Source organism: Aedes aegypti, chromosome 3 (genome assembly GCF_002204515.2).
Source record: "Aedes aegypti strain LVP_AGWG chromosome 3, AaegL5.0 Primary Assembly, whole genome shotgun sequence".
Classification (NCBI taxonomy): domain Eukaryota; kingdom Metazoa; phylum Arthropoda; class Insecta; order Diptera; family Culicidae; genus Aedes; species Aedes aegypti.
Genome location: NC_035109.1, coordinates 36,445,485 through 36,463,024, shown reverse-complemented (window position 1 = coordinate 36,463,024; position 17,540 = coordinate 36,445,485). Strand labels below are relative to the sequence as shown.

At 37.2% G+C, this 17,540-nt stretch overlaps 1 protein-coding gene across 4 annotated transcripts in view; it reads left to right on the top strand.

The window, feature by feature from the left end:
• Positions 1–17,540, top strand: part of LOC5575394 (protein tweety-2) — a 245,377-nt gene that overhangs the window by 156,340 nt on the left and 71,497 nt on the right. For all 4 annotated transcript variants that reach the window (XM_021848691.1, XM_021848690.1, XM_021848689.1 and 1 more), the window contains exon 2: positions 6,776–7,048. In XM_021848691.1, coding sequence (XP_021704383.1) covers positions 6,776–7,048 — 273 coding nt within the window. The remainder of the gene's footprint in view (positions 1–6,775; positions 7,049–17,540) is intronic.

Sequence of the window (17,540 nt, the reverse complement as noted above, 5' to 3'; positions counted from 1 at the left end):
AGAATTAAAAAATTAAAAAAAGAATCGGAAATTGTTTCATCTTACAAGTAAGAAGAAGGTATGTTACCACTTAATCAGTTTTCACAAATGATCAGCATTGTGCACAAACTGAATCATTAAGAGCTCATGCCTGCCTGAGCGGCTTTCGCAAAAAAAATGTGAAAATGTTGATTACTAAATTATTTATTGCTATTTTCTGTTATTCTGTTATTTTTGTAGGGATATTCTGATGAAAGTTAATCTCACGATAAGTAAACTATTTTCAATGAGAACCTATCGAAATATTTAGAAATCGCAAATAACAATGTTATCACATTTTTTTACAGACATCTTCTCCTGATAAACCGACTAGCTCTTGTAAGACCACTTACATGTCAGTGTCTAACCTAATTTTGTATTACTGCTAAGAGTTTATTAGACCAACCAGCCCATATAAATATAACAGACACATAAATTTTCCGTAGTCGTCGTATCATTGTTGAAATCAAATGTTACTGGATTGCATTGCTCATTGCTTTATAAGATGGAGCAAAGAATAAAATCCTTTTCAAACTTCTTCTTGAACCTATAAGAATTGTTATATAATAAACCAGATGTGTGAAATAGATAAAAAAGTAGTATTTATATGGTGCACATCCTCACGTACTTGCTTAATGATCGTTAATATTCCAAATTCATATACAAAATAGATGCCAATATTCTTCTGAAATGGTGCACGTTTCCCTGAAGTCATCCAGTGCTAAAAAATATTGACTTGACAAATGAAATGGTTGTATAATTGAATTTAAATAGATATTGATATTTTGCTTATTACACATTTTGTGATTAAAAATGCCACATTTTCAAGCTTTATCAAAAAATAATCCAGGGGTGCTGCAAATCATTTGAAAACGGCCTCTTTCTATACTTTTCTTGCACTTCAAGACCCATATAAACGCGTCCCTGATCCATCCAAAAAAAATTTTTTGTCGAACAGTGTAATATTTCTGTCAAACCATAAGATCAACAGAGCGATGACTGGAGCTTTCATTACAAGCCTCGAATAACTTTTTATAGACATATTGCTGTAAAATATTCTTTATGAAGTGAAATTTCACATTTTCATAGATAAATACGACGAATGATTGACGAAATTGTAATGTTTATACAAAACGAACTCACGTTCATCGGATGAAGATCATGTAAATTTGGGACATGATTAAACTTGCACTGGGCTGGAAATCGTCATATGCATACATATTTGCGAAAGTTTCGAACACTGAAAACAGTATGAAGTCAAAACGAGCAATCTTCGCAATGTGTCAATCTTTAACTATTCCATTTTTTATTTTTGCGATCAATCCTCTTCTGCTTTACCAACAGAAAGGACATCACCTGCTGCTTCTACAATATTGGCAATGTGTTGTATGCAACGAGTCCATCGAGAGTAGTCCAGTTGTGTTTGCACGGTTGGTTGGTTGCCATTTACCAGTGAATTGTTGGATGATTTGCCATCCGAGAAATACATAGTCCAGTCGCTGTCTGATCGTCGAGATTGACGGGTGCTCCCCTTCATAGCACCGTTTTCCGCGCTGAAGCTTTCAGCGACTTGACGAAAGGCTTTGTTGGGGGGGGGGGGGTACTGGGAATCAAACCCATGACCTTCCGCTTATGAAGCGAGAGTGCAGCCAACTACGCCACGTTGACCCCCTTTGTCATATTTCTATCAGCACAAAATATTATATGACGTGATTCTTAAGAAAAATTACAAATTCGATGAAAAAATCGTTTTTTTTTCACTTATTTGGTCCTATTTTGTCAAAATAACTTGAAAATAATAGGCTATAGAATTTTGACGTTCTCATGAGAGTTGTTTATTTTATCAAAGTTAACAACTTTGCCGAACAGGCCAAGTCTCTTGAACATCACAGAATAAAGTTGGAATGTGGCGCCACCTATGCGGACGGCTTACGAACTATTCGTTTATGTCAGTAGATGGTCCTTGTTGTTACAAAAAACATTGCCGGGGACACAAAATGCCGGAAATGCGTCTTTACCGAGTTAATAATCCCGACAGATTGCGTCCCTGCCTCATAGTGTAGTGGTATCACTGAACGGATTTGTTAATGGATACCTGGCTTTAATTCACAAGGAGTTTTCGATACAGTTCATGGCAACATCGTAGAAAGTATACTTATTTGTTTTGAAAAGTATTTGGCAGTTATCGTGAAACATTCCATAGAGGAATTGTGGATGATATTCCCGAACAGAAGAAGACGGAGAAGAACAGCAGGAGCAGAAAGATTTAATTTTTAAGAATTTTTAGAGAAGTTAACAAAATTATGATCAGTGGAATTCCAGAAAATCTCTTAAAGTAATAAAAAAAATTGGAGGTGTGCAATTTCCTTGTAATTTTTTTAGAGGTGTTTCGAAAATGTTTAATTTTTGGTGAACTACAAGAATTCTCCAAGAAGTTTTCCACAATCCAATTGAAATTGAAATTTATGTTAATGAAGATGTTTAAAAAATAAACATATTTTATTAGCACACTCGAAGAACTAAATTTAAAATCAAGGAGCACCATTTTTTTCACCTATACTTTTGGTTTTTAGGTTGTCTTCACGAATTCCATATATTTATCCGGATGTTCTTATTTTTTAAGAAATTATATGAAAATTGATTAAAACAAAAAAAAACAAATTTCTCCAGAGAGAATTCAAAAAACTTCCCGAAGGAATTTTGCGGAATGTTCACTAGGATTAGATTTACCCAAAATTATCTTAAGGCTCAAGAATCCATGATTCAATCATCAGCAATCATTCAATAATAAAAACCAGTTTTTTCGTTCAATTTTGATGAAATCCTTATGAAAATCTATCATCGCATTACAGATACCCAGTGCAATGCAATGATAGATTTTATTGAGCATTGTTTCAACTTTGAGCGAAAATACTGGTTTTGAAAATTTGCTAAACGATGATGGTTATTTTCCTCTTGATTGTAGCAATCTTAGGTAAAAATAATATACAAATCTGTGAAAAATTCTTTCATGACTTCGCGGAAATAAAACACAAGATCGACTGAAACAGATTTGGGAAAACATCCCTGAATCCTTCGAATTTTTTTGGGAACAAACCCTAAAAGTATGCAGTGTTTCTGATGAAATTCCGAGAAAGATAGCTAAAGATTAATCAGGCACTGAAAAAATAGTCTAGAAGAGTTTCTGTGATTCTGTGTGTGTCTTGAAATGGAAGACATGTCTTTCAACCTGGCATCCCTGAGAGGCTCTACGGCCAGGAGAGAAAGAACCTCAATGTACTGTTTTAAAGTGCCAGCTACAAAATTCAAGTGAGGTAATATTACATAGAATGTTATTGAGACCTGAATAAGGGTACATAACAAAAATTTATCAGCATATGTTAAGATTTTTTCGAACATAGGTTGTTACAAACTTGATGCAGGATATTGTTGAAATAACTCAAATTATAACAAAAAGTGTATGACTAGAAACATAAACATAACTAAATGTGTTTTAATTCTATCAAAAACATATCAAACCAAATTATAATGTTTGATTCAAAGTTTTCTAATTATATTACTGTCTAAAAAATATACGGAGTAACTCATTCAGTTACAAGCTTTTGATGAATTATATGACAATTCAAACAAAGCATAATACTTGATGCAATTCACAGAAAAAATGTATGATGTGAAACAAATTAATTAAAATTAATCTTTTATTACCTGCAATTAGTTAAACATTAAATGATGATCATAACATTCTGTGAATGCTGGATAGTCCAAGAGTTTTTTTTTTTTCGTTCTTCCTAAATGAAGCAAAGTAACTCATTCTTATCTTGATTTAATTAATATTTATCAATAGGTTACAGAATCTGATCAACAACAATATAGATTTAGATGTTGTGTTAATGTTAAAATTATGAAAAATGGTGATCAAGGACACACAATACAATATGAGCGGTTCCATTTGAATTCGAATGTCGGTTTACTGTTGTATTTTTTGATTTGGCTGAAATTTGGCATATGCTTTTTTATACCCAAAAATGCCTATTTGCATCATCGGTTCGCCATTTTTACCCTAGCGTTACTTTTGAGAAGGGCCTAAGAAAAAAAGCCTTAACAATTTTCAAAAAATTAAAACTTAGATACTATTTGTCTGATCGGTTTGGTGTCTTCCGCAAAGTTTTAGGTTATTGTTGGAACTATCTGAAAAAAATAAACACATTAAAAAAAAATCATTTTTTTTTTATTTGGAAAATAAAGCTTAAAAATCCATTTTCACAAAAATCGTTTTCTTGATTTTTTTATTTTTTTATATTTTAAAGTAGACAAAATATGGAGTCTTTTGCACAGTGGGTCAAGATGGAGAAATCATGGACAAAAAAGTTATGATTTTTTGAAAAAAAAGGTGAATTTTTGAAAATGGTCATAATAAACTTTTTAAATATTTTTCAACTCGATTTTATGAAAGTACGCAAAATTTACAACAAAAAAGGTATACGGAAAAATCAGGCTTACTTTTACCGTTTTAAAGATACAGCGATTTTAATACAAAATTATGATATAATTTTCAATTTTCGGTCATTATAATATAACTTAGAAACGGTTTGTCCGATCAGTTTGGTGTCTTCCGCAAAGTTACAGGTTATTGTTGGAACTATCTGGAAAGAATATACACAGTAAAAAAAATTGTAATATTTTTTTATTTGGAAAATAAAGCTTAAAAATCCATTTTCACAAAAATCGTTTTCTTGATTTTTTTATTTTTTTTTTTATATGTTGAAGTGACAAAAAATGAAGTCTTTTGCACAGTGGGTCAAGATGGAGAAATCATGGACAAAAAGGTTATGATTTTTAAAAAAGGTGAATTTGTTGAAAATGGTCATAATAAACTTTTCAAATGTTTCGGTAGCAATTAGCAAAATTTTCTCATATACCTTTTTTGTTGAAAATTTTGCGTACTATCATAAAATCGGGTCGAAAAGCATTCAAAAAGTTTATTTAGACCATATTGAAAAATCAACCTTTTTTCAAAAAATCATAACTTTTTTGTCCATGATTTCTCCATCTTGACCCACTGTGCAAAATACTTCATTTTTTGTCTACTTTAACATATAAAAAAAAATCAAAAATACGATTTTTAAGAAAATTGATTTTTAAGCTTTATTTTCGATATATAAAAAATTACAACATTTTTTTTACAGTGTATATTTTTTCCAGATAGTCCCAACAATAACCTAAAACTTTGCGGAAGGCACCAAACTGATCGGACAAACCGTTTCTAAGTTATAATTTTTTGAAAATTATTAAGGATTTTTTTCTTAGGCCCTTCTCAAAAGTAAGGCTAGAGTCAAAATGGCGAGCCGATGATGCAAAAAGGCATTTTTGGTTATAAAGAAAGCATGTGCAAAATTTCATCCAAATAAAAAAATACAAAAGTTAACCGACATTCGAATTCAAATGGAACCGCTCTCTAACAACCTACCTCACGTACTTACCTCTAGATATAGCTCACGTATGCTTCGAACATGTTCTTCCAACACTCCTCACATTTTGGGGCTTCGTGATAATGCACCCACCCCAATATGACTATGGTTTCGACCATTTTGGCGGTGGTTAAACGCGAAGTTTAACCTTCAAATGCCATCCGTTTTGGACGGGCAAATTTGATGGTTTCGCTTTTAGTTTAGTCGATAGCTGTACGAGGTATTGTAGCTAGTTATACATACCCACCTATCTTGCGGGGAAAATCGCTGATCACATCCTAAGCTGGCAGTGGAATCAACAGGCACCCGTACCCGTAAAAAACTTTAACACCAAACGTGCGACTTGGCTTTCTGCGTGGGTCGCCCTTAGTCTCGCCCTAGCAGAGCCCGAGTCCAAGATGCATCACCGCTGCCACTGCAATAATTTTGCATATTTTATTACTCGTTAACATGAAACACGGACCTCGCCGTCAACGACAAAGACGGGCGCGATGGCAAAGCTGATAGCTTGTGGAGTATGTTTCTGAGAAAATAATATCGATATAAACGATAACGCTAGCGTTGACGATGGCTTACGAGGCAATGCAGGCGAGCTGTTCAACCGCCGGTCGAGTTAAGCCGAGGGAATGATGGGTGTTACTGTGACCTCAAAATCAACCTCCATCAAGCGCAATCTTGGCACTTAATACGCTATACTTTAACGGTTGAACGGTGAAATTACCTTGCCTCCTACGTAAGGGTATGCGATATTTCGAAACATTTCGTTTTTAGTAGGTATTTTTGTTTTATATTGTTCGAGGCTAGTATGTAGAAAATGAATCCGAAGTATAAGCAGAATGAGCAGTTCTACCAGCATAAGGAGCTTCTCAGAAAAAACCATAGAAATCGGTTGAGTTATCTCCAAGAAAACTGAAAATTACTATATGATAAAATTTGCAAAAACTTTTTTAACCGGAGTTTTTTTTTACTAATCTGCTTTATTTGTTCACATCAGACTCTTATCACAGTACTGTTTAGAAAAGCAAATCGTCAAATATGAGAAAAATTCTTTAATCTCTTTTTTTATGAAAAAATGATGCTGCTAATAGAGGGGTCAATAATGCTAAAAGCTGCATTCACCTATCGTTTCTTTTCGAATTGGCATGAAATAAATCCATACCGCATATCCCTAATCCTACCCTGCGACGACGACACCGGCGTCCCGAGCCTCGACCATGATTTAAGTGTTCAATTTTTCAATTTCCTCTCCGGACTAATCGCGACCCATTGTCCATATTTTCCACTTGCAGAGCTTGGGCATACTGGCCTCGATACCGGCGGCCTTGCTGATCATCTCGTTGGTGTTTCTGTTGCTGTACCTGCTGACCAGATGCTGCGACCGGAAGCCGAGGAAACCGAAATCGCACGGCTGCCAAAAGTGCACCCTGGTGTTCTTCGCTATCGTGTGCTGTGCGGCGATTGGGTTGGGACTGTATGGGAATGACGACCTGCACAACGGGGTGCTGCAGATCTTCGGCTCCGGCAGGAAAATCGAGGAGCTCATTCTGAGCGTGAGGAATCAGGTAGGTTTTGATGAGCTAGTGATAGTGATAACTAGGAATGTTTTAAACGAAGCTTCCAGAAATGACTTCAGGGATTCCTCCTGGAATATATTCAGAGATTTCTCCAGAAATGTCTTTCAAGAATGTCTTCAGGGATTTCTCCTGGAATATCTTCAGGGATTCTTCCAGGAATGCTTTCAGGTTTTCCCTAAGAATACCTTCAGGAATTCGTCAAGAAATGTCTTCAGGTATTCCTCCAGTAATGCCCTCAGGGATTCCTCCGGGAATGCCTATAGAAATTCCTTAAGGAATGTCTTCCGGGATCCCTGCAGAAATATCTTCAGGGATTTTTCTGAAATGTCTTCAGGAATTCTTCCAGGAAAAACTTCAGTAACTCCTCCAATAATGTTTTTAGCAATTCCTCCAAAAATTCTAGGGATTCCGTCAGGAATATCTTTAAGGATTCCTCCAGAAATTTTCTCAGGGATTCCTCAAGGAATGTGTTCAGGGTTTCCACCAGGAATGTCTTCAGGGATTTCTCCAGGAATGCCCTAAGGAAATCCTTCAGGAATGCCCTCAGCGATTCCTCCAAGAATGCCCTCGGGATTCCTCCAGGAATGCCCTCAGAGATTCCTCCAGGAATGCCTTCAGATATTCCTTCAGGAATGCCCTCACGGATTACACCAGAAATACCTTCAGAGATTCCTCCAGGAATGTCCTCAGGGATTTATTCAGGAATATCTTTAGAAATTCATCCAGGAAAGTCTTCAGGAATGCCCTCAGGGATTCTTCCAGGATTGCCTTCAGAAAATACTTTAAGAATGCCTTCAGGGATTCCTCCAGAATATCTTCAGGGATGTCGTCAGAAATTCTTCAAAGGATTCCTCCAGGAATGCCCTCAGGAACTGCTCCAGGAATGCAATGAGTGATTCCTCCAGGATTGCCTTCAGGGAATCCTCCAGTAATGCTCTCAGGGATTCTTCCAGGTATGCCCTCAGGAACTGCTCCAGGAATACCCTCAGAAACTGCTCTAGTAATGCCCTCAGGGAATCCTCCAGTAATGCCCACAGGTATTCCTCCAGGAATGCCTGCAGGGATTTCTCCAGGAGTGCCCTCAGAAATTTTTCCAGGATTGCCCTCAGAGATTCCTCCAGGAATGCCCTCAGAGATTCCTCCATTAATGCCCTCATGGAGTCCTCCAGGAATGACTTCAGAGATTCCACCAGGAATGCCCTCAGAGATTCCTCCAGGAATGCCTTCAAATATTCCTTCAGGAATGCCCTCAGGGATTCCATCAGGAATGCCCTCAGGGCTTACATCAGAAATACTTCTTCTTCTTTCTGGCGTTACGTCCCCACTGGGACAGAGCCTGCATCTCAGCTTAGTGTTCTTATGAGCACTTCCACAGTTATTCACTGAGAGCTTACTATGCCAATGACCATTTTTTGCATGTTAGCGGTTCCATTTGAATTCGAATGTCGGTTTACTTTTGTATTTTTTGATTTGGCTGAAATTTGGCATATGCTTTCTTTATACCCAAAAATGCCTATTTGCATCATCGGTTCGCCATTTTTACCCTAGCGTTACTTTTGAGAAATTGTATTTTTTTTTATTTGGAAAATAAAGCTTAAAAATCCATTTTCACAAAAATCGTTTTCTTGATTTTTTTATTTTTTTAAATTTTAAAGTAGACAAAAAATGGAGTCTTTTGCACAGTGGGTCAAGATGGAGAAATCATGGACAAAAAAGTTATGATTTTTTGAAAAAAGGTGAATTTGTTGAAAATGGTCATAATAAACTTTTTAAATATTTTTCAACTCGATTTTATGAAAGAACGCAAAATTTACAACAAAAAAGGTATACAGAAAAATCAGGCTAACTTTTACCGTTTTAAAGATACAGCGATTTTAATACAAAATTATGATATAATTTTCAATTTTCGGTCATTATAATATAACTTAGAAACGGTTTGTCCGATCAGTTTGGAGTCTTCCGCAAAGTTTTAGGTTATTGTTGGGACTATCTGAAAAAAAAACAGTAAAAAAAAATTTGTAATATTTTTTATTTGGAAAATAAAGCTTAAAAATCCATTTTCACAAAAATCGTTTTCTTGATTTTTTTAATTTTTTTATATGGTGAAGTAGACAAAAAATGAAGTCTTTTGCACAGTGGGTCAAGATGGAGAAATCATGGACAAAAAAGTTATGATATAAAAAAAAGGTGAATTTGTTGAAAATGGTCAAAATAAACTTTTCAAATGTTTCGGTAGCAATTAGCAAAATTTTCTCATATACCTTTTTTGTTGAAAATTTTGCGTACTTTCATAAAATCGGGTCGAAAAGCATTCAAAAAGTTTATTTAGACCATATTGAAAAATCAACCTTTTTTAAAAAATCATAACTTTTTTGTCCATGATTTCTCCATCTTGACCCACTGTGCAAAAGTCTTCATTTTTTGTCTACTTTAACATATAAAAAAAAAAATCAAAAATACAATTTTTGAGAAAATTGATGTTTAAGCTTTATTTTCGATATATAAAAAATTACAACATTTTTTACAGTGTATATTTTTTTCCAGATAGTCCCAACAATAACCTAAAGCTTTGCGGAAGGCACCAAACTGATCGGACAAACCGTTTCTAAGTTATAATTTTTTGAAAATTATTAAGGATTTTTTTTCTTAGGCCCTTCTCGAAAGTAAAGCTAGAGTCAAAATGGCGAGCCGATGATGCAAAAAGGCATTTTTAGGCATAAAGAAAGCATGTGCAAAATTTCATCCAAATCAAAAAATATAAAAATGAAATTTGGGAAAAAAGTCGTCATTTTCTGTGGAACCGCTCATGTGTATATCGTGTGGCAGGTAAGAAGATACTCTATGCCCTGAGGAGTCGAGAAAATTTCCAACCCGGAAAGATCCTCGACCGGTGGGATTCGAACCCATGACCCTCAGCTTGGTCATGCTGAATAGCTGCGCGTTTACCGCTACAGCTAGTTGGGCCCCGTACACCAGAAATACCTTCAGGGGTTCATCCAGGAATGTCTTCAGGGATTGATTTAGGAATAGGAAATGTCTTCAGAAATGCCCTCACGGATTCTTCCAGGAATGCCTTCAGAAATTACTCTAGGAATGCCCTCAGGGATTCCTCCAGAATATCTTCAGGGATGTCTTCTGAAATTCTTCAAAGGATTCATCCAGGAATGCCCTCAAAGATATCTCCAGGAATGTCCTCAGGGACTGCTCCAGGAATGCAATGAGTGATTCCTCCAGGATTGCCCTCAGAGAATCCTCCAGTAATGCCCTCAGGGATTCCTCCAGGAATGCCCTTAGGAATTTCTCCAGGAATGCCCTCAGGAACTGCTCCAGGAATGCCCTCAGGGAATCCTCCATTAATGCCCTCAGGGATTCCTCCAGGAATGCCTTCAGGGATTTCTCCAGGAGTGCCCTCAGATATTCCTTCAGGAATGCCCTCAGAGATTCCTCCAGGAATGGCTTCAGATATTCCTTCAGGAATGCTCTCAGAGATTCCATCAGGAATACCCTCAGGACTTACACCAGAAATACCTTCAGGGATCCATCCAGGAATTTCATTAGGGATTCATTTAGGAATATCTTTAGAAATTCATCCAGGAATGTCTTCAGGAATGCCCTCAGGGATTCTTCCAGAAATGCCTTCAGAAATTACTCTAGGAATGCCCTCAGGGATTCCTCCAGAGTATCTTCAGAGATGTCTTCATAAATTCTTCAAAGGATTCCTCCAGGAATGCCCTCAAAGATATCTCCAGGAATGTCCTCAGGAACTGCTCCAGGAATGCAATGAGTGATTCCACCAGGAATGCCCTCAGGGAATCCTCCAGTAATGCCCTCAAGGATTCCTCCAGGAATGCTCTTAGGGATTTCTTCAGGAATGCCCTAAGGGATTCCTTCTGGAATGCCTTCAGGGATTCCTCCAGGAATGTCCTCTAGGATTTCTCCAGGAATTCCATCAGAGATTCCTCCACGAATGCCCTCAGAAATTCCTCCAGGAATACCCTCAGAGATTCCTCCAGGAATATCCTCAGGGATTCCTCCAGGAATGTCCTCAGGGATTCCTCCAGGAATGACTTCAGGGATTCCTCCAGGAATGCCTTCAGAAGTTCCTCTTACAGGAATGTCTTTAGGGGTTCATCCAAAATGCCTTCAGGGATTCCTCCAGGAACGTCTTCAAAGATTCCTCCAGGAACGCCTTCAGAAATTACTCCAGGAATGCCCTCAAGGATTTCTTCAGGAATACCCTGAGGGAGTGCTCCAGGAATGCCCTCAGAGATTCTTCCAGGTATGTCCTCAGAGATTCCTCTAGGAATGTCCTCAGGGATTCCTTCCGAAATGCTCTCAGGAATTCCTCCAGGAATGACTTCAAGGATTCCACCAGAGATATTTTCAGGGATTCCTTCAGGAATGCCTTCAGGGATACCTCCAGGAATATCAACAGGGATTCTTCCAGGAATGCTCTAGAAATTTCTCCAGGAATGTCTTCAGAGATTTTTACAGAAATGCCTACATAGATTGGTCGAGGAATTTTTACAGAGATTTTCATTTATCCTTCGGTCCTGCTGAACTGAATGCCTTCAAAGATGTTCTTTAAAGAGGTAATGGCGACATCAAGGTTTTTACGAAATTCTCTCAGCTACAACATATCTTCAGGAATCTGAAATAAGTTTCAACACAGGAGAGATATTTAACAAGAGCAATGTAGGAATTCACCAACTGTGACTTCAGAAATGAATTGCACCATGATTCTGACGTGGATCTTGTGAAGAATCAATTGACAACGTCATCATGAACACGACTCAGATCTTGCCATAGACGTTCTTTGTATTCCACAACAAATTACAAAATTAAAATTTTGAATATTTAAATCAAATATTAATGTAGCTATGCCTATATTTTTCTCTCAACTGAGCTAAGACATGGAAAGAAATGGTTGCCAGCATCCATTGACCAGATGATCATCACTCAATTACCAGTCCAATCATGTTGAAGTGCACTCTCCAGTGGAGTGTCGTGTGCCTTCTTCGAAGCAGCTACCATTCATGTTCGAGTGCTTGTATTGTGCAATTCCTCGTCCTAAAGCCACATGGCGATAAGCCCACTCTGATGGGTCTTCTCCGAACTAAATCCAGTACATTGCCTCCATCCCACGTCCTCGATCCCCACAAACCGAAATCAGTCTCATATTTCGTCTGAGTCCAGTCCGAGGCAAAAAAAAAACATCAACAGCCACAACTTTAGAGAGAAAAAAATACGTCAGAGTGTCAAAGTAACCGACTAATAGTGCCATGAGGAGGAACGCTCACCAAACTGCCTTCTTTTACTATTTAGGTGCAGGGCGCACTAACAGGTTTCAAACCGATGACGATGACGACCGGCCGTAATCTAAAACGAGGTGTTTGTTGTAGCAGCAGACGGATACTGGGGGGGTGGGAGGTTTGATGGTGGAAGGTACCTACAACAAGTTTAACAACTTTGGCTTGCCTGCATTTATGAAGGCCCGGACCCGTCTTGCAAGCTCACCCCAGCCAGCACCGAAAGCTTCTGTCCATACACTATGGGGCAGAAAGGTCCTTTGGCTGGACAATATTTGTAGTTATCAGGAGTGGTTCTCAAGCTTTTTGCAGTTCTATAAAGATGCCACGGGCTCCAACAATGTATGTTTCCGAACTGAAATTATGAACAGATCTCAGAATGAATTAATGCATATATTCTTGGCAGGCACACCAAAAGTCAAATCTGTAATACACCACAGATAATGCAAGAGATCTGCTATGATCCTCTGCAGTCCAAAAAAGACGATATTATCAAAATTATTCAACCAATCTTGCACGTCAGATAAACTTCAATTTCAATCAAAAATCTTCACGGAAATTTTTCAAGAAAGACTAATAGATTTGAGAGAATTCCACTAATGGTGGAAACAGTGAAAAATTTCGAATTGCTCAATCTCGTCAATAGTGTGCCAAGCTACTAGGAATTTTAGAGGAAGCAGAAGAAATCTACCAAGAATTTAGCTTTAGCTTCCTGGCTTCATGGTAGGAATTTCCTACACGGGTAAAAATCGGAATTCCAAAATCATGATTATGCACTCTGATATCATGATTGCAGTGTGTTTTCATCTTATGATTTGGTCTCATGATATCATAAGTCAGACTGCCGTAACGCCGCACAAGCGTTATGTTCTTGTAGCTGATTCATTCGCCACAGAAAATTTTACGAAGACATCACACCTCTAGGTTTTGGCCAACCAACGCGGGTATCTGTCCCATAGTGACGGAGTTTATAGGGTTGGCAAACAGGTGCATCAAGCTCCAGTATCAGGGTGGTGGCTGGGGAGGAAGACCTGGGTGGTGGTATGAATTATTTGAGTGCGTGATTGGAACATGTTGCTTGGCTGGCTGCCTTCCAACCTCCTTTTGAGGCTTTAGCGTGTGCTAAAGCCCTGTCCGTGAATGTGTGTGTGCGCGCTGATTTGTGGTCTACGATGATGGGTGGATTGTGGTTTTAGGTCTCGTGAGCAGCCGCCCTGGTTTATTTGTGAACACCCTTAGCTGGGCGGAGGTGGACGGAAGAAGACACGATCCGGTCCGACAAGAAGTCGCCAATGTATAATTTATGGTGTGCAATTAATTTGTGTGATTTGGATTTTCTTTGATCGATTAAGGTGTATGGTTGATAGGTTTTGTAGAATTTTTAAAAGTGATGCCAAGGATCATGATCAAATGTATTCCGAATCTCACTCTTAGCTCTCCGGTTGTAATTCTTCCTCCTCAATTCAGTAATTAGTAGAAGACTTCATAATACTCTAACTCAGTAATCGCATGGAAATGTTAAAGTTGGAACTTGTTGTAGCTGTTACAATACTGAGAATGCCCTGTGGTTGTTGTGATCTTCAGCAAAATTGCTTACGATGAATCGTTTAGCTCGATTCTACACCAAGTCCTAGCGGAAGATTCTAAAATCTATCCCAAAACGTTTTTCCGGTAAAGAGACATGGGATTTGGAAGTGAAGTATGGAGAGGAAAGGGGTTTTGTCTTCCCTATCCTATGTTACGAAACATTCAAATATTCAATCATCTCACCATAAATCATTCCTATGATTTGTCAGAAATACGCTAAAGTACTATTAAGGAGTCCAACAAAAAACGTCACATTTCTCTTGGTTTCTGAAAAGGATTATGTAAAGATCTTGTAACGACATTCCCAAAAAATGTGTGGTGTTACTTTGTTTCCCTATGAGCAATCGGCATGAAATTTTGGCACAGAACTACAAATATATTCAATTTCGTTACAAAAAAATATAAAATTTTTCGCACCACCGGCTACAAATTTATGCACCAGGTGAAATCGCTCAAAATAATAGTGGTTGTAATAATTTAAATATCTGATGTATTTTGATTTTTTGCATCTTTCTTTACTCATCGTTTCAACAATTTCCACCTAAGCTATAAATGTAAAACAACCCAATTTTCTACAAAATTCTTTCCGAACAAAAATTTACATAAGAAAAACTACTATTATATTGAGCGATTTCCCCTGCTGCTTAACTTTTTAACTGGTAGTGTAAAACATTGAGTGTAGTATTGGAATTAAGCATATTTGTAGTTTGCCAAAATTTCATGCCAATTTCTCATAGGAAAACAAAGTTACAGCATGCCAAAGTTGAGCATTTTATGATAGAAGTATGAAAACCGCCTTCCACTACTATTATTCTGAACACAACTGCATGTACTCCATTCTTCCTAAAAAATCCTTCAGTAATTTATTGTCTCTTTAGTTCTATCACGAATATTATCCAGAATATATCTATGTATTACCTCCGTATTCCTTTCAAAGATTTTTTTAAATCTTTCATGTTAAGCAATTCCTTCTAAAATTAATACAACTTTTATCCATCTGCAATTCTTTAAATTGTTTTCATGAACTTCTCCTGGTAGTTCTTCCAGGATTCTTCCAATGAATAACTGCTGTATCTCTCAATGATTCCTCTATGACACATGAGGGGTTTAATTTTTCAAGGATTTGATCGGAAATCCAACACCTCTAGGTATTTTTCTAGGGCTGGAGAAAAAAATCATACAACAATGTTCATGGCATTCTTTCTTGAATTTCTCAGATACTATTCTGATTGTTTTCCAAAGTTATATTAATAGATATCTCCAAGAAGTTTTTAAAAAGTTCTCAGATTATCGGATTCTCCCGACGCTTGTTTCAGGAGTATATTCGATACTTGTTGATCCTTTTCCAGAAGTTATTTTAAGAAATTATTCAGAATATTCTTTGGCGTTTTAAAGATAGTTTTAAAGCTTTGTATATTTTTCTGCATGTATTTGCCATGAAATAAAACTTTGGGGATTTCAATTGTTATTATACCAGATATCCCATCTTGCAATTTAAATAAACTACAGATACCTTATGAGGAATTAATTAAGGTATTTGTCTCCAGTTGATTTATGGTGTCACTTTATTGTTTTCGAGATTTGTTTAGAAGTTCTTAAAGAAGTACACTAAGGATTTCACTGAGCATGCTATCAAGGACTGTTATTGAAATTACACAAGCAATTGCTCAAGTATAATACTTTTATCAAAATTTTAAGTAAAGTAGTTATTTCCTCTGAATTTGTTATTGCGAAAATTACTAAAAAATATATGTTGAAAATCAAGTTATGTCGACATGCTGTGAAAATTAATTCAAATCGATGCATTTCCCAATAACTTAGGAGTAATCTATCAAAATTTATCATTTTATATGGAAAATCGAAAAAGTAAGAGAAAAACGATCTATTCTAACCAGTGTTATACAGATCATTGGAATCTCTTCATAAAACAATTACACTACATTATCCTCAAAAAAATCTTCTATACAAGACATGCTCTTCTATGGAATATAAAATTAAAGAATACACTTGCGCTGAGGGCGATAAAAATCGAAAGAACCGTCAATCACATAAACAAGGGTGCATATTAGATGACCAGTTCGTTCACCACCTTGAAGTAATTAAAGTTACGACAATTTTGAGGGCCAAAAACTTGTCTGGGAAGTGGACTATTCGGAGACCAGGTATACGGGAAACTGGCGCTCGGGAAAAAGACATACGGGGATCCGACATTCGGAGAAAAGTATTACAACCGAAAATTTCAGCTCTGTTGCACTACTACCTATTTGTTTAATTTAACGAAAAAAATGAAGTAAAATAAAACAATAATTATGTGAATGGTACATTACTTCCCATTAAAGCATAATTATACCATACGAATGAGAAGGCCTTACTTAGCTATACTAAAGGAGTATTCCTTATCCGAGTAGTTAGAGTCCGCGACTACGAAGCAAAGCCATGCTGAAGGTGTCTGGGTTCGATTCCCGGTCGGTCCAGGATCTTTTCGTAATGGAAATTTCCTTGACTTCCCTGGTGATATAAAGGGCGAACATGAAATTATTGTGACACCGAAATTGTCATGCCAATTTTATTATAATGTTTAGAATCAAATCAAAACCAAAACCTACATATATTTACTTCAAAAATCAAAAGAAAAATTAATCGTTGGAGCCTTGAGTGTAAAATTGAAGGCATTTTCTCTTAATGCTCTCCATCAAAGTCTTTACAGTGTCATCCGGTAGCAGATTCTCGTTTTTTTTTTTTTTTTCTTAACATGTCCTTCTCATCTTTGACTGTCTTCTTGCTCTTCCGAAGTTCCCGCTTCATTATTGCCCAGTACTGCTCACCGGGCGCAGCTCCGGATAGTTTGTCGGATTCATGTCCTTTGGAACAAAAAGGACAGAATTGGCCTCATACCACTCCAGGACACATTTAGAATAGCCGTTTTTAGCCGTCGATTGATGCCACTCATCGCGGTTTGGGATGTTCTGTACCTTGTATGTATGTAGTCCAGCTCTCTTCTTTGCATTCTGGACATTGCTCTACGACATGCCGATATTTTTAACCAAATCACGGCTTGAGACATTGGGATTTGCTTTAATCATCCGCTTCACCTTTCCCTCCGTCTTTTTGTTCTCCGGTCTCGGTTTTCTTCCAGCTCCTTTGCCGTGGTCCAACGTCAACCGCTCCTGGAACCGCATCAACATTCTGGAGACGGTTGTATGGTGACATTTTTCCCAACTGCCGGTGCGACAGGTCAGGAAATTCCAGGTGTTTGGAAAGAATTTGTTCTCTTGACTCGCGTTGGTTCACCTCCATTTTCGCTGAATCGAAAAACACGACTTCGAGTTTGACAGCGAGTAAACAATACACATCAATGAAAAAGTGTGCAAAATTTGGTTGGTTTTTATCCAATTCTATAGAAATTATGCCCTGTTGAATGTGTCACAATAACTTCGTGTTCGCCCTTTAGTATAATCCTACCTGCCACACGATATACGAATGCGAAAATGGCAACTTTGGCAAAGAAAGCTCTCAGTTAATAACAGTGGAAGTGCTCATAAGAACACTGCTGAGAAGCAGGCTCTGTTCCAGTGAGGACGTAT